The following is a 15000-nucleotide window of genomic DNA, read 5'->3' as shown; positions in this document are numbered from 1 at the left end:
ATCTGCTTTCCTGACTTAAAGGAAAACTTTGTAGGATTAGCTATATTTCCCCCTCTGCTGGAGAAATTGTGCATTATGCCATTTCAAACTGTGGAAAAAGGTAACGATAAAGCACATGGATTTGTTTACAAGCTAGCGAAACGGTTAGCACAAGTTCGGCAGAACAATGTGGATGTTACAAGGTAAGAAACACGATTTAAAACTAGTTTCTTGTTTCTCACTTCTCTTTCCGGGACGGTAGTCTCAATGTTGCAAGGTTGGTTTTCCGCCTGGGGACGCTAGGCGCAGCGGGGAAAGTCACCATTTTCACCGGAACAGGTAATTTAACCATCCAAATGATTTCTAAACGGGTTTATTACGTTGAAATAGTTGCCAAGTTGCCCTTTAACGCGGACAGAGAAGTCCACAAACTTGACGTAACGATGGCGTAAATACAGATATTCTCTTCCTGTTTCCTTCCCTGATCACATGACTAATCACATGACTCTCGTGTGATCCTTTTCAGGAAATCAGCTGTGTAGTTATTCATGATTACTGACACTACCAACATGGATGACTAATGACTACTGACACGGTCCGTGTAACGCTTTGCAGTGGTATGTTCTATTTGCAGAATTCACATGAAAAAATATAAAAATAGGCTTAAAAATCCGTTATCCATTCTTTAGGACGGCACAGTAAATGGGTTATTGTTGCTTATTGTGATTTTCAATTGAGCACAGTTACGGTTTTCTGTTCAGAAGTTAAAAATTGAAATGATGTGTCAATTTTCTAATTTTCCTTTTTTGCCCTTGTGGTTGGACTGAACCACGAGCACCGGGGGGAGAACAGCATCTAGCTGGGCCAGGCTAGATGGTGGAAGAGAGCGCCACCTGAAGTTGTTTGTGATTTTGACTCATTACTTTAGAGATTAATAACTAAAACTTTTTGGGAGAAGGCACGTTAAACATAACTTTCAGCCTATGTTGAACAGATCTACAGTAGCCTATATTTGAATACCATGGCCATGCCATAGCAAATAATTCCCCAAAGCAGAATGCTTTGCCATTGACGTCAGTCTTGGCTATACTGGGCTATTCAGGCTACCCCAAGCACTGTTTGACATGGCATTTTTGCTTATTTAACGCTTTACACTAGACTAGGTTTCATTAGGCTAAACGAAGACACAACAGTGAGCCTAATTTATCCGTTTATCCATTTATTCATTTCAACAGCAAATAGCCTACATTGGCCTGTAGGCTACTAGGGCTCAAGTTCATTGGTAATGCTCATGTAGGTCTTCAAAGCCTCCCAGAGCATAGGCTAGAACACGTAGGACTACTCATAAGTGTCAGGACGCAGCAATGTCTTCCTCTGCATCTGAAGTTCTGATCTCGAGCTGACATTATCAATCGCTTGGCACCTTGGACATTATCAATCGCTTGGCACATTTTTTATTTGGATCAGATGGATGGAGCAAATAGAACAAAGCACTGCAAAGCGTTACACGGACCCTGACACTCCCAGCATGGATGACTAATGACTACTGACACTACCAACATGGATGACTACTGTCAAGCGTTTGGTTATCTTGCTTATGGTTATCTGGCTGCTATTATTTGAGCGCTCTGACCAATGTGAACGACCATGTGATGTGATTCTTCCCAGTGGTCAGGAAAGAGACCATTTCAGATACGGAACTGAAAACAATCGCGAGGACCAATATCCTTTTATTTTTCAAATTCTGTGCACGTGCGCACGCACACACGCACACACACAGAGAGAAGTGTACACACACAGTGCTGTAGGATACTGTAGGCAGGAGGCCCACACACACACACATCTGTAGGATACTGCAGGCAGGAGGCCCACACACACACACACACACACACACACACACACACACACAGCTGTAGGATACTGCAGGCAGGAGGCCCACACACACACACACACACAGCTGTAGGATACTGCAGGCAGGAGGCCCCCACACACACACACACACACAGCTGTAGGATACTGCAGGCAGGAGGCCCACACACACACACACACACACACACACACACACACACAGTAGGATACTGCAGGCAGGAGGCCCAGGCGCTGAAGGCGTGCCGTCCCAGCATGGCTCCGGTTTGCGTGCACATCCAGCTGGCGCTCTTGTCGTGGCTGCAGCTCACCACCCACTCACTGGCCTGGGAGAAGAGCAGGCTGGACACACGGCCCTGGTGCGCTACAACACACACACACACACACACACACACACACACACACACAGAGATAAAGAGAAATTAAACTTTTCCTGGTTCTCCCTCTCCCACAGTGACACACACAGATAAACGTTTGATTTTCTTCCTCTAGGAATGAAAAAGAGAGCAGAAGAAACTAAGTCCTGCTCTCAAACAGAAGAAACTCAGTCCTGCTCTCAAACAGAAGAAACTAAGTCCTGCTCTCAAACAGAAGAAACTAAGTCCTGCTCTCAAACAGAAGAAACTAAGTATGTCCTGCTCTCAAACAGAAGAAACTAAGTCCTGCTCTCAAACAGAAGAAACTCAGTATGTCCTGCTCTCAAACAGAAGAAACTCAGTATGTCCTGCTCTCAAACAGAAGAAACTAAGTATGTCCTGCTCTCAAACAGAAGAAACTAAGTCCTGCTCTCAAACAGAAGAAACTCAGTATGTCCTGCTCTCAAACAGAAGAAACTCAGTATGTCCTGCTCTCAAACAGAAGAAACTCAGTATGTCCTGCTCTCAAACAGAAGAAACTCAGTCCTGCTCTCAAACAGAAGAAACTAAGTCCTGCTCTCAAACAGAAGAAACTAAGTATGTCCTGCTCTCAAACAGAAGAAACTAAGTATGTCCTGCTCTCAAACAGAAGAAACTAAGTCCTGCTCTCAAACAGAAGAAACTCAGTATGTCCTGCTCTCAAACAGAAGAAACTCAGTATGTCCTGCTCTCAAACAGAAGAAACTAAGTATGTCCTGCTCTCAAACAGAAGAAACTAAGTCCTGCTCTCAAACAGAAGAAACTAAGTCCTGCTCTCAAACAGAAGAAACTCAGTATGTCCTGCTCTCAAACAGAAGAAACTCAGTATGTCCTGCTCTCAAACAGAAGAAACTCAGTATGTCCTGCTCTCAAACAGAAGAAACTATGTCCTGCTCTCAAACAGAAGAAACTCAGTATGTCCTGCTCTCAAACAGAAGAAACTCAGTATGTCCTGCTCTCAAACAGAAGAAACTAAGTCCTGCTCTCAAACAGAAGAAACTAAGTCCTGCTCTCAAACAGAAGAAACTCAGTATGTCCTGCTCTCAAACAGAAGAAACTAAGTCTTGCTCTCAAACAGAAGAAACTCAGTATGTCCTGCTCTTGTCCTGCTCTCAAACAGAAGAAACTCAGTCCTGCTCTCAAACAGAAGAAACTAAGTCCTGCTCTCAAACAGAAGAAACTAAGTCCTGCTCTCAAACAGAAGAAACTAAGTCCTGCTCTCAAACAGAAGAAACTAAGTCCTGCTCTCAAACAGAAGAAACTCAGTATGTCCTGCTCTCAAACAGAAGAAACTCAGTATGTCCTGCTCCCAAACAGAAGAAACTCAGTATGTCCTGCTCTCAAACAGAAGAAACTAAGTCCTGCTCTCAAACAGAAGAAACTCAGTATGTCCTGCTCTCAAACAGAAGAAACTCAGTATGTCCTGCTCTCAAACAGAAGAAACTCAGTATGTCCTGCTCTCAAACAGAAGAAACTATGTCCTGCTCTCAAACAGAAGAAACTCAGTATGTCCTGCTCTCAAACAGAAGAAACTCAGTATGTCCTGCTCTCAAACAGAAGAAACTAAGTATGTCCTGCTCTCAAACAGAAGAAACTAAGTCCTGCTCTCAAACAGAAGAAACTCAGTATGTCCTGCTCTCAAACAGAAGAAACTAAGTCCTGCTCTCAAACAGAAGAAACTCAGTATGTCCTGCTCTTGTCCTGCTCTCAAACAGAAGAAACTCAGTCCTGCTCTCAAACAGAAGAAACTAAGTCCTGCTCTCAAACAGAAGAAACTAAGTCCTGCTCTCAAACAGAAGAAACTAAGTCCTGCTCTCAAACAGAAGAAACTAAGTCCTGCTCTCAAACAGAAGAAACTCAGTATGTCCTGCTCTCAAACAGAAGAAACTCAGTATGTCCTGCTCTCAAACAGAAGAAACTAAGTCCTGCTCTCAAACAGAAGAAACTAAGTCCTGCTCTCAAACAGAAGAAACTCAGTATGTCCTGCTCTCAAACAGAAGAAACTCAGTATGTCCTGCTCTCAAACAGAAGAAACTCAGTATGTCCTGCTCTCAAACAGAAGAAACTAAGTCCTGCTCTCAAACAGAAGAAACTCAGTATGTCCTGCTCTTGTCCTGCTCTCAAACAGAAGAAACTCAGTCCTGCTCTCAAACAGAAGAAACTAAGTCCTGCTCTCAAACAGAAGAAACTAAGTCCTGCTCTCAAACAGAAGAAACTAAGTCCTGCTCTCAAACAGAAGAAACTCAGTATGTCCTGCTCTCAAACAGAAGAAACTCAGTATGTCCTGCTCTCAAACAGAAGAAACTCAGTATGTCCTGCTCTCAAACAGAAGAAACTAAGTATGTCCTGCTCTTGTCCTGCTCTCAAACAGAAGAAACTATGTATGTCCTGCTCTTGTCCTGCTCTCAAACAGAAGAAACTAAGTATGTCCTGCTCTTGTCCTGCTCTCAAACAGAAGAAACTAAGTATGTCCTGCTCTTGTCCTGCTCTCAAACAGAAGAAACTAAGTCCTGCTCTCAAACAGAAGAAACTAAGTCCTGCTCTCAAACAGAAGAAACTCAGTATGTCCTGCTCTTGTCCTGCTCTCAAACAGAAGAAACTCAGTCCTGCTCTCAAACAGAAGAAACTCAGTATGTCCTGCTCTTGTCCTGCTCTCAAACAGAAGAAACTCAGTATGTCCTGCTCTTGTCCTGCTCTCAAACAGAAGAAACTAAGTATGTCCTGCTCTTGTCCTGCTCTCAAACAGAAGAAACTCAGTATGTCCTGCTCTTGTCCTGCTCTCAAACAGAAGAAACTCAGTATGTCCTGCTCTCAAACAGAAGAAACTCAGTATGTCCTGCTCTTGTCCTGCTCTCAAACAGAAGAAACTCAGTATGTCCTGCTCTTGTCCTGCTCTCAAACAGAAGAAACTCAGAATGTCCTGCTCTCAAACAGAAGAAACTCAGTATGTCCTGCTCTTGTCCTGCTCTCAAACAGAAGAAACTAAGTATGTCCTGCTCTTGTCCTGCTCTCAAACAGAAGAAACTCAGTATGTCCTGCTCTTGTCCTGCTCTCAAACAGAAGAAACTAAGTATGTCCTGCTCTTGTCCTGCTCTCAAACAGAAGAAACTCAGTATGTCCTGCTCTCAAACAGAAGAAACTCAGTATGTCCTGCTCTCAAACAGAAGAAACTAAGTATGTCCTGCTCTTGTCCTGCTCTCAAACAGAAGAAACTCAGTATGTCCTGCTCTTGTCCTGCTCTCAAACAGAAGAAACTCAGTACGTCCTGCTCTTGTCCTGCTCTCAAACAGAAGAAACCAGGCATGCAAACTGGTCAGGGGTGAAAAAGGTGAGAAGGGCACGTGAAGTGACAATAGTGCATAGCTTCCACGGAGTATGAAATGGCCCAAAACCAGAGATTTACAAAGAAAACAAACTATAAAATCACTAAAAAATTAGTTGTGGCCAAAAATATCATATGTATGATAAAAATAAGTGAATATAAAAAAAGTGTCTTCTTCTCCTATTTCTCCTTAAGTGTGAGGGGCCCGTTGCACTGTTTGGCAGCATGCTTCAGCATGGCCCTCCTCTCCTCCTAAGCAATCTACATGAGTTTTCTTTCTTTCTTTTTTCAAGCCTATTGGACATGAAGACATAGTAGGCATAGTATTAGAATAAAGATGATAAGTTTGAATATTTGTTGAACCAAACCAGGTGAAACTTGCTTGAGACACACACTATTTCAGACTAACATTATATAAAATAGGGTAGACTAGACTAATTTGTAAAATCGATTTGAAATGTTTTAACTTCCTATGGAATGGGCATTTTTGTGTCTAGACCAGGTCTTGTGAAGCCGTGTGCAAAAGTAGATCAAAATAAAATGAAAAATGAGTCATTTAGACCATTATTTGCTAAGGTATGCTCATGCGTTTTGTAAAATGCCCAATGGAAACTCCCCATAGGACTTTTGGTTACCCAAAATGCATACTGACAATAAAAGCCTTACTGTGTGGTTTCTGGACTATTTGGATTGTTTGTCAGAGGTTCTGATGGAATGACTACACTATGGAATAATTACAGAAATGTCTTTGCATTTTCTTTGTTGGTTCAATGGGTGTGGATAAGATGGATTATACATCTGCACAACAAATATTGGATAAAACAATGGATAAAAATAAGGATTCCTGTGCCTATTTCAATACCTAATTTGCTGCATCTATCTTATTGATAAGGATACACACTGCAGCTAGAAGGTAGGGAAGCACCGGAGGGGGAGGAGGGCAATTTGATACAATTTAATTGAGACATAGTAAGATTAATCTGACAATGTAAAGCACTATACAGATTGTACATGAAAAGGGTTGTCATATATGGATTCCCAAGTGTCCAAGCTTTCAAATGGTGTATAACATTACTATGCTACATAGCAATATGGTGTAATTGATTTATAATGTTGGGGGAGAGGGGGGTGGGTGTGTTGTGGAGGGCACACTGTTTCATAACAAGTGTTATCCTGCAGCCTAGGTTACTTACAGATTGTGGCTAGTTAGTTTGTTTAACCAACCAATAAGTTGTGTTGTGTGAATAGTGTTCACACTACATGTTAAACTGTAGCCTACCCTATAGGCACAGGCTACTTCAGATCAGGTACTTCAGATCTAGACCAAGTACAGCACGTAACCTATTCATCAAATTAACTCGTTGTGTCTATATTTCTGTCTCAAATCGCTAACTTTAGCAAAATTAAAACAAAACCGCTAATCTCAACGTCTTTTGCTAACAGAAGTTGAACGTTTCAACTAGCCCACCTGTGACATCTCTAGGCACCTCTCCTCGCCGTGCTCACATTCCAGCTGACATTTCAGACGCATCTAGGCCTATCTGCGCTCACAAAAGGAGGCTATACCTGCACGAGCGTTCTGTTCACGTTGCCTCTGCAGCAACAAGCTTCCACTGATGTTTAGTAAACGCACATAGCCTAACATTCGTTGCTGAAATTTTTAATGGCGCTCTGGCAACACCAAGATGTGTTTGCGTCTGCACAATAGTAAACTCAGCTCACGTTGACCCCCCCGCCCCTGAATATTTTCTCATCGTTACTGCACAAACCACGTAAGTCAGTCATTTTGGATTCAAAACGGCGAATTTCGCAGAAAGGTGAGGAGTTTGCATGCCTGAGAAACTCAGTATGTCCTGCTCTCAAACACTCACTCCACCACATGGACAGCAGCTCAAGGCTCTTCCAGACAGCTATGTCATAGATCTGTGGGTCAGTCTGTCTGTGTGTGTGTGTGAGTCCCACCCTGTAACCAGAGAATAATCTGATCTGTTCCCAGTTACATGTTTCATCGCTGTTTCTCACAGGAAATGGAAACACACACACACACACACACACACACACACACACCTCATTAGATTCCAATGACTCATCCTTGGGTTCTGGAAAACAAGTCTGTAAAACTCCCCTCCCTTCTTCTCCATCCTCCTCTCTCTCACTCACTCACACACACGCGCGCGCGCACACACTCACACACACACTTCCACACACACACACACACACACACACACACTTCCACGCACACACACACACGCACACACGCGCACACACACACGCGCACACACACACACAATGTTTCTACTATGTAATTACTATGTTTCCATATCCTGATTCAGGTCCATATTCTGGTTACGGCAATATTCAGAATAAGATGATTCATCAGAAAAAGGAATGTTAATCGGCATGTTCTGAATAAACCAGTGATGAGCACCTGAAGTAGTGTCTGCGTCATGACGTCTCAACGGAATATGAGCTTAATCGGTTTATGGCAGCAGGAATATTACGGAATATGAGATTAATCGGTTTATGGTAGCAGGAATACGGAATATGAGATTAATCGGTTTATGACAGCTGGAATAATGCACTTACCTGACTCACACACAATCGGAATATTGTCCTTATTCCGAATTAAACCAGAATATTGTATAAGTATAAGTACTGTATTAGTATAAGTATAAGTACATATACTCTTTTGATCCCGTGAGGGAAATTTGATCTCTGCATTTATCCCAATCCGTGAATTAGTGAAACACACTCAGTACACAGTGAACACACAGTGAGGTGAAGCACACACTAATCCCGACGCAGTGAGCTGCCTGCTACAACAGCGGCGCTCGGGGAGCAGTGAGGGGTTAGGTGCCTTGCTCAAGGGCACTTCAGCCGTGCCTACTGGTTGGGATTCGAACCTGCACCACACACACAGAAACACAAACACATACACACACCGATATATCCACTCACGTAAACACACACTGCTCCACACACACACAGAAACACACATTGATCCATTCACATAGAAACACACTCCCAAATTGACCCATGCATAAGTCTGGTCCATTTACAAACTACTTTCCCCCTCTGTAACTGACTACGTTTCCCAGAGTTCTGTGTGGCAGGTGGAGCGGCTGCTTCCTGTGTTACCTGGATAGGTCTTGACGTGATTCATCTTGTTGAAGTCTTCCGAGATGAGGAACTCCTGCAGACAGACAGAAGAGTTCAGCTCAACACCACTTCTGCCCCGGGAGCGCACAGCACAGTTTCACTTCACTCTATGACAAATACAGAAACTGTGCTCTACGCTCGAGCAAATATGGAGTTAGCTACCAAATGAAACCAATGAAAATGATATGTGCACATGCACACACACATATCCCATCTCTCCCTCTCTCTCTCACACACACACACATTCCATCTCTCCCTCCCTCTCTCTCTCACACACACACACTCCATCTCTCCCTCCCTCTTTCTCTCTCACACACACATATTTCATCTCTCCCTCCCTCTCTCTCTCACACACACACACTCCATCTCTCCCTCCCTCTTTCTCTCTCACACACACATATTTCATCTCTCCCTCTCTCACACACTCAGATACAGACCGAATCCGCAACACATATTTTTTTTTTCCATTAATAGTTTACATGCAAGCACTTTATTTTGTTACTGATAGACATAACTGACTGTACAGTATACTGAATGGTTTGCAAACTTTTTTTACTTACAATTTATGCACATTATTGTGTCCTCTGTAATTTTAGAAAAACTGACACTATAGACTTAAAAAATAGTTCATGTGCTCTAGCGGCAACACTATTTACTATGAATCTTACGGCACACCACAATCTTATTAAGACACAACATGAATTTGTTACTGTTCAAGAAAGATGGACAAATGTGCCGATTGACAAAAATTTCAATAGCCTAACCATCAATATGGATATTTTCCCCAAACTGTTGATATATCAATATGGATATTTTCCCCAAACTGGCACACAATTTGGGAAACATGGCCTTGAAACACAGAAGTGACATCTCTACTGTCCCTCACACCCAAACACACACACACACACACACACACACACACAGACAGATCTGCTCACTGCCTGTCACACACACTCACCACAATGGCGCCGTTGTCCTGACCAATAAAGATGCGTCTACTATCATGGTGGTACGACACACAGGAACATGGAGCTGAGAGAGAGAGAGAGAGAGGAGAGAGAAAAAGAGTGGTTTTGTAAGGAATCCAATGGCATGCAGTGTGTGTGTGTGCGCCTGTCCAGCTGCTCTAGCTGAAAGTCATCATCAGCCTTACTGCCACTCAGTTACACTCATCTCAAAAGCAAAAGGAGAACGCAGTGTGTGCATGAGGTCTGAGGAGAGGGGAGAGAAGAGGTAGTAACCGCTTTAAATGAACAACTCAGCACTGTGAGGAGCCTGGGGATTCTCTCCTGTCCAGTGCTCTGTGTGTGTGTGTGTGTGTCACTCACAGGACACTGTGTGGTAGATGCTGGGCCAGTATTGTGTGTGTATGTAAGTGTGGCACTCACAGGACACTGTGTGGTAGATGCTGGGCCAGTATTGTGTATGTGTGTATGTGTGTGTGTGTGCGCGTTTGTGGCACTCACAGGACACTGTGTGGTAGATGCTGGGCCAGTACTGTCCGCTGTCCCTCTTCAGCCAAACTCGAATCGTCCTGAAAGCAGACAGGAACATTTGGCTTCATTCCCAAGAGCAAAAGTGGACCGTGACAATGTCTCTTTCGGCGTCCAATCCCTTCTTCCAAAGCCTCCGTAACAGACTATTGTAGCCAAGCATCCTTCACTACATAACAAAGTGACCAAGCTGCTACGTGACCTACTTGAGGAAGCTCCTCTGTGATGTTAGCTAGCTGCAAGGTAAACACTGACAGCTAACGTTAAGCCCGACACTAAACTATGCTGCATGCTATCCAGATTTATAGAACGCGCAACGCACACAACCAAATGTTGTTCTAAAGTTCACTCTAACGTTAGAAACTTTTGGATTTAAAAATTAGTAGATTCAATTCTTACAGTAACAAATTAATCTAGTTAGCGCTTTGGGTAGGAGAGCTCCCCTTTTCGTAGCCTATTCACCCATCATAGCGATGTATTAACGCTAGCTGACCGACTAGATAACGTTAGCTCGTAGTAATTCCATCCAAACAACACTTGGTTTGTCTACCACCAACCCAACGATAAAACATTTCCACCACCACCATTGTATTATAACATTTCAGAAGTTTTAACAGTTACCGTTTGCTGGCGACCAGCAAAACTCACATCAGGCAGCTTTGAGGTAATGCCAACATTAGAGACAATATTCCTTCTCGTGAATCATGTCGTCGGGGTAGTAGCTAACGTTAGCTACCTGATTAAGGATACCTTCCTTCTAGAACTAGCCTACTATTTGCTTCAGTAAGAAGTAGATCAAGTTCGTGTCTGTTTTATCAATGAAGATGGCAAGTAACCTCAAAAGATACAGTTGCTAGCTAACGTTTAACGTTAGCATATCCCCTCATCCAGCAGGCACCAACCAACTGACCTGTCCTCGCCGACAGTGATGACTCCATCCTCTTTGGGAATCAGTACTGCAGCGTTGACGGTATCCTGATGGCCTTCGATCTTGTTCAACAGAACCGGTCTCGAACTCTGAGGCCTGGAATGAATCTCGGCCGCCATGGTTGTTTTCTTATCTGCTGTAATTTCTCCCTTTTCCTCCTCCACTCAACCAGACGAAATCAGCTGACCACCAAGGAAGTTCATCACAACATTGGAATTCTTTACCGTAATGGACGATATAAACTCGCCTAGCTAAATATAGCCTACACTATCTGCGTTTTACGGTGTAATTACACCAAGACAAACGTGTTTATCTTGACGGAGGATAATTTCAACTCTTGAAATGATCAACTCAATTTACAACACATTAAAATCAGGAGACAACAAGCTCAGTCCAAAATGAAAAAGCCTACTTTATTAAATATCACACACTGTGTACAATCCGGCTAGTGTGTAGTCATCTTGAACATGTCAGGCAAATCTAACAATGTTATATTAAAGGCCTTTTCGTCAAAGTGTATAAAATGATAGATAAACACAGACAGGACAGAATATAAAACTTAAGGTATTAAAAACAATAAAACGAACACTACAGTTAGTTACACAAGCAAAAGATCCCTCTCCTCGAGTTGGGTGTTAGATAATGGGATATATATTAAAATACATTAGACATGGTAGGTGTGCACAAATGGAAAAGCACTGTGATGAACCATGGGCATGTCCTATGAAACAGCACATTTTTTAAAAAGCTAAATGTGCAATATGACCTGCGTGTTTATGTGTGTGTGCGCGCGCGTGTGTGTCTGTATGTGTATGTGTGAGTGAGTGTGAACATTTTAGCTATTAGCAGACAGAAGAGGTCAAGAAGCACAAATGCACATGTCAGGGTAAAATGCACAAGTCAGAGCAAAATCAGAGTCTATGCCAGACTCCAGACTCCGTGAAATAAGGACTCCTCATGCCAATGGGATTGTGTGTGTGTGTGTGTGTGTGTGTATGTGTGTGTGTGTGTGTGTGTGTGTGTGTGTGTGCCTGCGCGCGAAGGTCCGCCACTGGCTCAAGGCTCGTTGATCTGGCCGGTGAAGAGAATAGTTCCTGGCAAAAGAGAATATTCCAGAAAGGTCTAGATCAGATCAGAGGCACCTGCCAGCTGAGGTCCAGAAAAGGGAAGTGTGCATAAACTGTGTGTGTGTGTGTGTGTGTGTGTGTGTGTGTGTGTGTGTGTGTGTGTGTGTGTGTGTGTGTGTGTGTGTGTGTGGTGGCGTAGTGTGTGTGTGCGTGTGTGTGTGTGTGCGCGCGCGTGCGTGTGTGTGGTGGCGTAGTGTGTGTGTGTGTGTGTGCGGGCAGTGGTATTGTGTGTATGTGTGTGTGCACGGTGGCCTTTGTGTGTGTGTGTGTGTGTGTGCGTGTGAGCGTATGTGTGCACTGTTCTTCTGTTACTAAACCATCTCCAAAAAGCTATATCTACTGACAAGGTAATGTTTCACGATTCTCGCGAGATTTGTCGGGCCGCTGTTCTTGAAGTTGCATGGCTGGTTTTCTCGGTAGCGACTCGCTACATCTATGCTGTATAGCTATGCTAGGTGAGCAATTCACCTATTACAGGTTTGTTTACCATCAAATTGGCTCCACGAAGGTTATATTAAGGGGAAAATCTTGCATACAGTAGTATACCGTTAAGGCACTTGTGAAAAAAATCTACAATTGTCAGGACGCTTTAAAAATGAAAGAGCTAATATTTTTTTAGCCATCAATAAATACTGGTTTCTGCTGCTTCAGAATGAATGTTGCTGAATGCCTCTTCTTTAACAGCATACAATTGTAAGACTAGAATACTTAACCATTTTAAAAAACAGCACTTGAACATATGAAATATGGTATTTCCTATTGTTAATTGTTAATAAGGATAGGACATTACTGTCAAAGGTTGTATGTTTATAACAAAGTAACTGACCACATAACAGTTTGGACAATACAGACCAGCTTCCAGAACTGACCGAGTCCAGGGAACATGATTACAGACCAGCATTTAGAACTGACCGAGTCCAGGGAACACGATTACAGACCAGCATTTAGAACTGACCGAGTCCAGGGAACATGATTACATGGAGATGGACAAGTGGAATCAAGAGAATCTAAACCCTCCAAAGAACTGTGTCAATCGCTTCAAAGAAGCCACCTGTCCTGACAACCCACCTGTCCTGGCAAATACTGGATAAAACTGCAAGTGTAGCTATGGGCAAATGTATGCAGTTTTGGAAAAAAGAAAGTCACACTTAATATTAATTCGATTATCTAAAAACATATGCAACATAATATATGTAAAAACTATCTGTCATTATTTTTGAAAGCATTCTGACTGCAGCATTTTCACAGACTTTTGCACAGTACAGTATGTGTGTGTGTATGTGCGTGAGCATGTGTGTGTGCTTGAGTGTGCATGTGTGTGTGTGTGTGTGTGTGTGTGTGTGCTTGAGTGTGCGTGTGTGTGTGTGTGTGTGTGTGTGTGTATGTGCGTGAGCATGTGTGTGTGTGCGCGTGAGTGTGCATGAGTGTGTGTGTGTGCGTGGTCATGTGTGCCCACATGTGTGTATGTGCGTGAGCATGTGTGTGTGTTCGTATGTGCGCGAGCATGTGTGTGTGTGTGTGCGGGAGTGAGCATGTGCGTGAGTGTGTGTGTCTGCCCACGTGTGTATGTGTGTGAGCATGTGTGTGTGTGTGTGTGTGTGTGTGTGTGTGTGCATGTGCGTGAGCATGTGTGTGAGCATGTGCATGTGTGTGTGTGTGTGTGTGTGTACCTGTGGGGTTGTGGCGGATGAAGAACAGGAATGGTCTGTCCACACTGACCCATGGTGGGGAGGACCGGGCCAACAGGATCGCAGCTAAAAAGCAACATAGAAAATTACACACCACGCACACACACACACACGCACACACACACACACACACACGCACACACGCACACACGCACACACTACACACACACACTCTATGGAGGATGACAGTAGTATGGGCCACTATCCCAGTTTGAACAGTCATAGTACTATATAGTACTATACTACACTAGTGCTACAATACACTTTACTTACTATACTATACTACACTAGTGCTACAACACACTATAAGTACTACACTACACTAGTGCTACAACACACTTTAAGTACTATACTACACTACCCTGGAAATCCAGAGTTCTCGCGAGAACACAATGGAATTGTCTCTGCGAGACACTCTGGCAAAGAGCAATGATGCACGTTACTTTTTCCCCTTGCATTCCGGGGAACGAGCTAAACTGATGAAGACAGCGCTGCAACGTTGGAGGACAGTACACATTGGCCGTAGTGTTATCCGATTGCGTTGAAGTCCGAAATCATTCAGAGTAAACATGGTCTAGTGTTATCCAATTGCGTGCAGTGAGATTTTTAAATGCATGCTTGTTGCCGCCCCTCGAGTTGGGCCATTACATTGCTCTTTGCCAGACCGTTAATCTTTCTAGATTATCAGGGTCTGGATTTTCCAGGCTAATACTACACTACACTAGTGCTACAATACACTTTAAGTACTATACTACACTAGTGCTACAACACACTTTAAGTACTATACTACACTAGTGCTACAACACACTTTAAGTACTACACTACACTAGTGCTACAACACACTTTAAAGGGACACCAGGCAGGCTTGATGCTTTTTCTCTCTTTTCTTTGCCTCTTCAGTAGAGGGTTTTCGCTGCTTCTTCACTGGCTCTGCCATTATACACACGTTTGCAACAATCGCTAGAGTTTCGTTAGCCTGCCTCTGTGCTGTATGCAGGATGTAAACTGATCCTGCTTCGGTCGGCGGGTAGGATACACCAAAA

General features: G+C 43.3%; 3 protein-coding genes across 7 annotated transcripts in view; 1 reads left to right on the top strand and 2 right to left on the bottom strand.

Moving 5' to 3' along the window:
* The window catches only part of dhrs12la (dehydrogenase/reductase 12-like a), a 27966-nt gene extending 20168 nt beyond the window's left edge, over nt 1-7798 (top strand). Inside the window, exon 11 of one of the 2 annotated variants that reach the window (XM_042063198.1) lies at nt 7769-7798. The gene's annotated coding sequence lies outside the window, so the exon portion shown is untranslated. Of the gene's footprint in view, nt 1-1855; nt 1873-7768 lie in introns of those variants that run through there. The other variant, XM_042063200.1, reaches the window with a different exon arrangement.
* wdfy1 (WD repeat and FYVE domain containing 1) overlaps nt 1-11344 on the bottom strand; it is a 29359-nt gene extending 18015 nt beyond the window's left edge. The window contains exons 1-5 of one of the 3 annotated variants that reach the window (XR_006022823.1): nt 11125-11343; nt 10188-10255; nt 9680-9753; nt 8701-8755; nt 2059-2209 (exon numbers count right to left, since the gene is read on the bottom strand). Coding sequence is in view for 2 of the 3 variants with exons in the window: in XM_042063191.1 (XP_041919125.1) it covers nt 2059-2209; nt 8701-8755; nt 9680-9753; nt 10188-10255; nt 11125-11261 (485 nt within the window). In the remaining variant the exon portion in view is untranslated. Of the gene's footprint in view, nt 1-2058; nt 2210-8700; nt 8756-9679; nt 9754-10187; nt 10256-10862; nt 11082-11124 lie in introns of those variants that run through there. The other 2 variants (XM_042063191.1, XM_042063193.1) reach the window with 2 other exon arrangements.
* Nucleotides 11345-11534: 190 nt separating this feature from the next.
* Nucleotides 11535-15000, bottom strand: part of serpine2 (serpin peptidase inhibitor, clade E (nexin, plasminogen activator inhibitor type 1), member 2) — a 14161-nt gene continuing 10695 nt past the window's right edge. For both annotated transcript variants that reach the window (XM_042063194.1, XM_042063195.1), the window contains exons 8-9: nt 13940-14023; nt 11535-12236 (exon numbers count right to left, since the gene is read on the bottom strand). In XM_042063194.1, coding sequence (XP_041919128.1) covers nt 12199-12236; nt 13940-14023 — 122 coding nt within the window. In that variant the 3' untranslated portion in view covers nt 11535-12198. The remainder of the gene's footprint in view (nt 12237-13939; nt 14024-15000) is intronic.

This window comes from Alosa sapidissima, chromosome 15, assembly GCF_018492685.1.
Source record: "Alosa sapidissima isolate fAloSap1 chromosome 15, fAloSap1.pri, whole genome shotgun sequence".
Taxonomy (NCBI): domain Eukaryota; kingdom Metazoa; phylum Chordata; class Actinopteri; order Clupeiformes; family Clupeidae; genus Alosa; species Alosa sapidissima.
This window is presented reverse-complemented; position numbering and strand designations above follow the sequence as displayed.